At 46.3% G+C, this 9475-nt stretch overlaps 1 protein-coding gene across 1 annotated transcript in view; it reads right to left on the bottom strand.

Moving 5' to 3' along the window:
* The window catches only part of LOC145409502 (sodium-coupled monocarboxylate transporter 1-like), a 69762-nt gene that overhangs the window by 60018 nt on the left and 269 nt on the right, over nucleotides 1-9475 (bottom strand). Inside the window, exons 2-3 of the mRNA XM_080279893.1 lie at nucleotides 9017-9150; nucleotides 3493-3681 (exon numbers count right to left, since the gene is read on the bottom strand). Of these exons, the coding sequence (XP_080136019.1) occupies nucleotides 3493-3681; nucleotides 9017-9150 (323 nt within the window). The remainder of the gene's footprint in view (nucleotides 1-3492; nucleotides 3682-9016; nucleotides 9151-9475) is intronic.

A 9475-nucleotide genomic window follows, 5' to 3' on the forward strand; every position in this document is an offset into this window, starting at 1 on the left:
TTTAATATGGATGAAATTATTTTAGCAGGGCGAATAACAGACTTAGCATGATTCCAGGCAGAAACATAAAAATGATATGATTCTTGGGTGGGTTTTCTCTGGTACCTTTTATAGGCCCTCTCCTTGTTGCGGACAGTATTAGAACAAGCGTGATTAAACCAAGGCTTTCTTGCATTAGTCAGAGGATATGGGAAAGGAATGCATGCTTCCATGCCCGAGAGAATAACCTCCATAATGCGCAAGGCACACTCAGATGGCTCCTGGCCATGGAAGCAATAATCATTCCAAGGAAAATCAAAGAAGTACTGCCTGAGGGCCTCCCAATCTTCAGCTCCAAAGTGCCACAAACGACGTCCCTTTGGAGGATCCATAGGCCATACCGGAATGATAGGACAGGTTAAAGTAACAAGGTTATGACCGGAAGAGCCCAACGGATAGAAAAGATTAACAGTGTATGTTATGCTAGCTGTTTAAGGGTCAGCTTCCCGTCCCTTGAATGCCTAGTATGCAGATGGGTTCTCTTTCTAGACTGGAGCTTAGACAAATGAGAGACAGGCAGGACACAAAAACTCAAGGCAACAACCTTACACGTGTATTGACTAATTCTATTTGTGGGACAGGTAGATGTCACAATAACAGGAATCTGGGTAATTATAAGCCATACATTGGTACCGTAGTATCACGCAGGATACTATTTGGTCAGTAGTTCTGGATAGCAGGTGAATGGCACAATAAACAGTGTTCGTAGTATTTTGGGCAGGGGGAATAGCTCGCTGTCAATTGGAAGGAAATAGAAGCTGTACCTTGGCTGGGCAAGTATTACACTGGTCTTGTAGTGCAGAGGAATTACACTATAAAGGCCAAGTCTGATGTTCACTGAAATCACTGCACTGTTATTAAATCTCTCTTCTTACTCTCACTGTGTCACTGTTTGCCTTGATCTTGATTAGCACATATTACTAGGCCTTGGACTTATATTCTATTGGAGATCACCTGCCCGATATTCTAGTCACTATCACACTGTCACTGCACTAATCACCGTCACTCACTGTCGGTGGGGCAGTGGCGTGGTTAGTGGGGGGGCAGGAGGACTCACAGCCCGACTCCTGATGGGGGCTGAGTCCTGCCTGTGGCCTCTGTATCCAGCGGCCATGGAATCACTCATAGGGGGGTTCTCTCTCGTCCGGGGTTAGGGATGGCGAAGAGCCCTGCACTGTCAGGGCTGGGGGTTGGGGTGCGGTCCTCAGGGCTGGGGCCGAACAGCTCCCTGCAACTCGCACTCAGGCGCCTGATGGAAGACGAGGGTCATCGGCATCGGGGTGGGGACAGGCCTTGCCCGGGGGTCCTGGGGGCGGCCGTGGGGGCTGGTGACTGCGGCCTCCTGCAGTCAGGAACACCGTCAGGAGTGAGCTGCAGCATCCGTCGTCGTCGGAGTCCATCAGGTAGGGTCTCTGGAGCCGGCTGGGTGGAGTACAACCCTGAGGATAGCACAGGGCCTCTCCACAGGTCCTCGGGACTGTGACCCTCCTCCTGGAGGATATCACATCGTGGGGGTGTGGCAGCACCTGACGGAGGAGCAGCTGCTGGCTGCCTCCTGCCGTAGGGCCCGCCTACTGGCCATGGCCTATGTGGGGGAGCGGCTACCAGCCATCTCCTGAGGGAGGGCCGAGCAGCTACTGGCCGTCTCAAGGGCACCTTCGGAGCGGCTACCAACCGTTTTAAGACGAAGGCGGGAGTGGCTACTGGCCGTCTCCTGAAGGAGGGGTGAGTGGCTGCAGGCCATCTCAAGAAGGGCACGGCTACCGGCCATCACTGGGGTGCTGTCTGGAGCTAGAGTAATAGCTCCACCCCAATCCTGTTGAGGGTCAGCTCGCCCGCAAGGTAGTCTCCTTTTCCTGCTATGGCGGCAATGGGCGAGTTCTGGGTCATAGGGGTGCGTGGCCTGGGCGGACTTATGTCCTTGTCACCCGGGGTCAGGTGACGCTCTGTCTGCCCCTCCGTAAGCTCCTCCTGGGGGTGTTGTGTTGCTCTCAGTCGCTATTCCCGGCATTTTAGTGTAAGCAGAAGGATTAGTTGTAAGGAAGAGGTCAAGTATGTTGGAGCCCACTCCAAGGTGGTCAAGGATACGGGTAGGGTGCTGTACAAGCTGCTCAAGGTCATTTAGGATAGAAAAGATGAAGGCTTGTTCACCAGGTGGATCAGTGAAAGGAGAGGAGAGCCAAAGGTGGTGGTGAACTTTGAAGTCTCCTAGAATGGAGATTTCAGAGAAAGGAGAAATGGATAGAATGTGTTCCATCGTAGAAGTAAGACAGTCAAAGAATTTTTGATAGTCAGTAGAATTACTGTAGGAGATAAGTACACAGCGCAGATATATTTAGTCAGAGAATGACAGGAGAGCCGAAGCCAGAGAGTAGAAAATTCAGAAGAATCAAGTTCAGGAACACGAAAGCAAGATAGGTCGTTGGGTACATATACGCAACATCCACCTTTGGCTTTGAAATGAGTATAGAGAAAGTAGGAGGATCCAGAAAAGGGTTTGCTGTCAGTTGCCTCAGACAGCTGAGTCTCAGTAAGGAAGAGAAGGAGAGGTTTAGAGGAGGAGAGGTGGTGTTCGACAGACAGAAAGTTAGAGGAAAGGCCGCGAATGTTGCAGAAATGAAAAAGGAGTCAGACAGTGGATCCAGGCAGCTCTAAGAGTCGTCACCTGGGGAGGGGCAGATGGTGGGGACATTTATGATCCCACCCTCCCCCGGGGACTCTGTGCTGATAAAACTTATACAATTAGCCTATTATACAATTTCTTTTCTTTTATATATATATATATATATATATATATATATATAGTCAAACTGGCAATGTTTGATTTTTGGGTTACATAAGAGAGTGAGATGAGGCTCCAGTATTCTTTCCAGTGTTAATAATATAGGACTAGCGTTTGAATATCTCTCAAAGCGTGAATGATTCTTGTTGATGGTTCTCCAGTTCACAGAAGTAGTAGAAGCAGTTTCAATAGGAAACCTGACCTGACATGAGCTAATCTAAATGGGAAAGAATGTGAAGAATACCCACGGAGATCTGCATGACCTAAAGAAGACTAAGATGACGAATGAACTTAACTGAGCATGACCTTCCTAACCTAACTTCACATAACAAGGCCAAATGGATGAGACAGGCCCAACTGCACTGATAAACCTGACTGAATTTAATTTCCTGACCCCAAATGAACCGAATTTAGGTGAACGGAATGGGGTGGACCAAAATTAAGATGGATCTGATATTTGAATTGCCCTAATCTGATCGCTGGGTACAGCCATACTTGCACCAAACATGTGATCGACGGGAGGACCCAAGGCTCAGGGTCCGTCCAACGCTCAGACTCGGACACTGAAGCAGACCTAACCCAGTTCTTCGTTTCATCTTGTTGATCACATGTTTCGAGCAAGTTTGGCCGTACACTGAGACTGCCTGACTGGTTCCCGCCTTGCAACTCACCACAGAGATGTAGAAGGTGCACACGAGCCCCATAAGCACGATGGAACCAAGAACAGAGAGATTGGTGACGGTGGAGAGAGCCAGGGAGGGCGCGTAGAGACACCCCCCCATATAGATGAACATTACAATGAGCTGACACATGGTACCAAGGAGACGCACTGCCCTCGACTTGAACCGCAACTCCAGGTACTGTGACACAGAAAAAAGGCATGAGCTTTATAAAATGGATTGAGGTATTTTATTATCACTATTATTATTAGTAATAGTAGTAGCAGTAGTAGTAGTAGTAGTGCTGGTGGTGGTGGTGGTTAATAATAATAATAATAATAATCTATCTATCTATCTATAGCCCGACGCCCTAATCCCGCAAAGGGTGGCCACAGACAAAACGCCTCCAAGTCACTCTGTCACCCACCATTTGACTACCCTCCCCCCAACTCACCCCCCCTTCCTCATATACCTCTCAACTCCATCCCTCCACCTCATTCTCGGTCTACCCCTCCCTCTCCCTCCCTCCACCTCACCTACATACACCCTCTTAGTCAGTCTTTCATTCTCCATTCTCTCCACATGTCCAAACCACCTCAGTGTATTTCTCCTAATCTTCTCAACCACATCCACATCTACCCCACAACGTTCCTTCACTTCATTCGTCAACCTGTCCCTCCACGTCACTCCACATGCACCTCTCAAGTAACTCATTTCCACTGCTCTCACTCTTGACTTGTTCCCCTCTTGCAAGGTCCACGCCTCGCTTCCATACGTCAGGGTAGGGATCACAATACCATCATGCAGCGACTTCTTACCTTCCATACTCACCTCCCTATTTCTCATCACTGCTTTCAGTGTACCAACAACCTTCCTTCCCTGCTGTACCCTTTCACGTACTTCATCCCCCAAAGTTCCATCCTTACTCATCACACTACCGAAGTACTTGAATGCACTCACATTCTCCATATCCTCACCACCCAACCTCACTGCACACTCTGTGACTTCATTCCTCTCAAACATCATAACTTTACTTTTGTTTACATTAACTTTTAGCTTCCTCCTCCTACACACTGTCCCAAATTCATTCACCAAACCTTGCAACTCCCATTCATCTTCACTCAACAATACTGTATCATCAGCAAACAGCAACACCGGAAGCTTCCAAATCTCACCCTCATTCATTAGGGCCAGCCCCACATCCACTGCCTTACCTTGCACCTCCTTTACAACCCCATCCATATATATATTAAACAGCCATGGAGACATCACACATCCCTGTTTCAGTCCCACATTGAACTCACTCAGCTAATCATCCACTCGCACAGTAGCCCTAGCTCCCTCGTACATACTCTTCACAGCACTCAACAATTTCCCCTCCACTCCATATATTCTTAATACCTTCCACATACCATGCCTATCTATTCTGTCATAAGCTTTCTCCAAGTCCATGAAGGCAGCATACACTTTCATTCCCTTCTCTAGATACTTCTCCACTAAACATCTTAGAACAAATATCTGATCTACACACCCTTTTCCTTTCATAAATCCCCCTTGTTCTTCTCCAACTAGCTCCTCTGTCATATGCCTAACCCTATCAATGAGTATTCTACCATATATTCTACCAGTCACACTAAGAAGGCAAATATCCCTATGGTTACCACATACTTCTCTCTCTCCTTTTCCTTTGTACAGAGGAACAATTATACCTGATTTCCAGTCCTCTGGAGCCCTTCCCTCTTCCCAAGCCAATCTACACAACTTCCATATCCACTCCACAACAATCTCACCCCCATACCTAAGCATTTCACCACACACTCCATCAATTCCTGGGGCCTTTCCCAGCTTAATCTTCTTCATCGTTTCCACTACTTCCGCCCTACTGATCTCTTCCTCTCTCCTCTCATCTCTTCTTCTCCCAGCCATTCCCCAACCACTTATACTCACACTGCTCTCACTCTCTACATTCAACAAATCCTCAAAGTGCTCCTTCCATCTCCTCAATTTCTCTCTCCTCTCCACCAACAATCTATTATTCCTATCTTTCACTCCCCTGTTATTTCCCCTTTCACACCGCCTTACTTTCTTTACCTCCTTCCAAAACAATTTCTTACTCTCCCTCCATTTCACACTCAGATTCCTCCCAAACTCTTCACCCACTTTCTTCTTACTCTACTTCACCAGTCTCTTAACCTCACTTCTCCTGCTCACATATGCCTCTCTCTTCTCTCTCTCATCTTCTCCCCTACCTCTACTCACCAACCATTCACCATATCCATTCTTCTTTTGTTACACAGCTCGTTTCACCTCATCATTCCACCATGCTGTCCCTTGCACACCCTTGCCTCTCCTCCTCACTCCACAAACCGCCTCACACGCTGCACCCATCTCTTCCGTGAATATCTTACATACGTCTTCCACCCCTTCCATCTGCTCTAGCTCATACCTTCCCATCCTTTCTTCCACTATGCTCTTATACTCTGTCATTTTCTCACTATCTTGCAATTTCTCCACTCTTCTCACAGGAGCTGCTTCCTCCTGTCTTCCCCTTCTTCTCCTCAACCACTTTCTTTGCATCTTTACCATGGCCATCACTAAGTGATGGTCCGAGACTCCATTCCCCCACCCTCTCCACACTCTTGCATCCAACACTTGTCTTCTCATTCACTCATCCACACACACGTAGTCTATCATTGCCTTTCGTTCAACAAGGTCACCATCTATCCTCCTCATTACTCTCCATGTATACCGGTGGATCATCTTATGACGAAAGTAGGTGTTAGCTATTGCCAACCCCTTACAAGCACAGATGTCCACCAAAGCACTACCATTCCGATCTACTTCAGCTGGCACACCCCACTGACCAACCACTCCATCCACTCGTACATTCCCAACTTTGCCATTCATGTCTCCAATCAACAGCACTCTCTCGCTCCTCTCAGACTTGTCCATACATGCTTCTACTCTCGCCCAAAACTCATCTTTCACTCTTGCCACTCGATCCTCTGTTGGAGCATACACACATACAATCGCCCATGCTTGTATACCTACTTTCATCCTCACCCATGCAATCCTTGCACCCACTGTTCCATACTCTCTTATATTCTCCTTCCACTTCTTGCTTATCATCAGACATACTCCCTCTCTTGCCCTCTCACTGACTCCCGCACATATACCTACACCATATTCCCATTCTCTCACCCTTTCACCTTTCATTTAGTTTCAGTCAATCCACATATATCCACTTTTGCATCCTCAAGCACCTGAACAATCTCTCTCTCTTTCACTTCATCATTCACTCCTATCACATTCCATGTTCCCACCCTAAGAATGTCCTTTGTCCGTTCCTTAGTCGTCAACGTATGGTCCGTCCTGGTCCGAGGAGCTTTATTCGCTTTTTTAGTTAGTTCTTTTTACGGGGTGGGGCACTAACCCACCACCAACCCTTTTAGTTGCCTCGTACGACAAGCAGGGATACTGGGGGAGTATTCTTGAAACCCCCCTACCTCCAGGGTAAGATGAGAGTGACCAGCCTCACCATCCACTCACTCGATGTAGTGCTACTCTCTGGTGTCAGCTCTTTCCTCTCCTCCATCCTTCTTTCCCTCCATCGTCTTCTGTCTTTCCTTCATTCTTTCCTCGTCCTCCTGCTTACGGGTGACTTTACACTCCCTCTTCTGTCTTTCATTCCTTCATGCATTCTTCTTCCTTCTACCTGTGGGTGACTCTACATTGAGTGACAAGCCACATGGTTTCCTGTACACCAGGAAACCATTTACTACTCGGGGTGGTAACCATATAACCAAATTTTGGCGCCTGGTGGCTTAGTGAGTAATTACGGCGCTCCAATCGGATTGAGTCGGTGAATGTTTATATCCAAAGGGTGGCTGGGGTATATTACCCACGTAATGCCACTCAGGGATGAGTGAGGCTGGTCACTCTCATCTTAAATGCTAGGACCAACTTGCCTAGCCCCGGGCTCCTACGCTCCTCATGGGGCGCTGTAGGATTGGATGATGATGATATTATTATTACTGTATTATTATTATTATTATTATTATTATTATTATTATTATTATTATTATTATTATCATCATCATTATCATCATCATCATCATCATCATCATTCCTATCTCCAAACAATATATTCAGATTAAGGGAGATGTATCAAACGCAAGGGAGGCAATTTACCCCAGTTAATGCCATTATTGGCACACCTTCTTAATAATTTAAATACAGCAATCTGCCTCTAAGGAAAACTAAGAAAGTACGTCATACGAAGGAAATAACCATTACGAAGACACATATATCCTTTTTGTGTTTAATCTCGCAATGCTTCCAGCTTGCATCCCATCTCCAAGTACCCCCAACACAATGGCTTGAGTTTAGTGAGCATACATGGCCATATTATTGAAACTGAGTTTTATATTATTATTATTATTATTTACTGGGATTTCTCAAACATTTAAAGATCATGCACAGTCAAAGAAGCAACTGTCTTCCCGGTTCTCTTAAAAAAAAAAAAAATACAACTGGCGAAATGCAGTGAAAAACCCTATCAGTACTAGTGTGTGTTTCAGATGGTTCAATATTTCCGTTATGTCTTTGTCACAGTTTGGAATATACTTGTGTGTGTCTGTACAGTAACATGGTTGAACTTTTTTTTAAAGCTTTACTTCTTGGCATTGTGTGGGATGGAGGCCGATCACATTTAACAGTAATAACAAGTGTTCCCCCAGTAAGTCCAAATTGAAGCCTTGTTTACATTTTTGTGCACTCACTTTTATAATGCAGGTCCTTAATACCTGCACCATGATTACGTCTTTGTGATTCGTGCACTACTCTTAACTTGAACCACAGTTGCAGGTGCAACATCACAAAGCTGGGAGTTTACTGGGCTCTCACCAAGTTATAAATGATACAGTTATAGAGAATTGCCTGAAATAGGAGAATAACAACGAAATAGCCACCAAATGCTCAGGCTATGATAGTAGGAACCATGCATGGCATGTGAGGTGCCCTCAGTGCCTGCAGAGGATGCCAAGTGAGAAGACGCAGAACAACAGAGCCTCACCATTTTGTACCTGCCTCACAACCCTGCCATCCAGTTTAGTGCCAAGCTCACTGGGATGTTAACCCTTCACCACCGCACTTGGACAGGTTGTGGCACCCAGCAGCAGCCACATCATACAAAGAGGGGCGACCTCCCCAGACCACAGCGTGAGAGGAGACAAAGCCATCATCAACTGGGTGCCAGCTGCCTCAAACAGACTGCTTCCACTGACACAGTAGCGATCCAGACCGTTTGCACTGCCACGGTGGCCACTCAGGCCAAAGTTACCCTCATCCAGGTTGTAAAAGAGTATGGCAATTTAGGCCAAGTTAGTGAAAAGTATGCCATTTTAGACCAGTTTAGAAAAGAGAATGACAATTTTAGACCAGGTTAGAAAAGAGTATGGCATTTTAGACCAAGTTAGAAAAGGAAATGTCAACTTCACACCCGGTTAGAGTGAAATAGTGGAGGCCAAACACTGACCTGACTAACGGACACAAGACGCAGGTTGTAGATGAGTGGAAGGGTCAGCTGGTGGATGACGATGCTGCCCAACACCACGCCCAGCAGACTGACCCCTATTTGTGACCCGTATAGGTACACTTCAGTGGGATTCCCTGAAGAAAAATAGGGATGGGATTAAAATGGGTTTAGGGAAATACTTTGAGAGAATGAGAGACTGAATAGAAGAGTGCATGTGAGTGAGAAGGAAGGGGAGAGGGAGACCAAGGATGAGATGGAGGGACAGAGTGGAGAGGATGGAGAATTAGAAACTGACTAGGAGAGATGTTAATTGCTTCAGTTTTCGCCATTTATATTCTGCTATGACTTGTATGAATATCATGTTAATTTACTGAAAGATTTGTCTATGGAAGAATGTATAGGAATTTATTGTATCACTCGTGTTGTTGAATAGTGAACCCGGAGGAGAGAGAGAGAGAG

This window comes from Coenobita brevimanus, chromosome 81 (genome assembly GCF_032717465.1).
Source record: "Coenobita brevimanus isolate Jiangsu-jjx chromosome 81, ASM3271746v2, whole genome shotgun sequence".
NCBI classification, from domain to species: domain Eukaryota; kingdom Metazoa; phylum Arthropoda; class Malacostraca; order Decapoda; family Coenobitidae; genus Coenobita; species Coenobita brevimanus.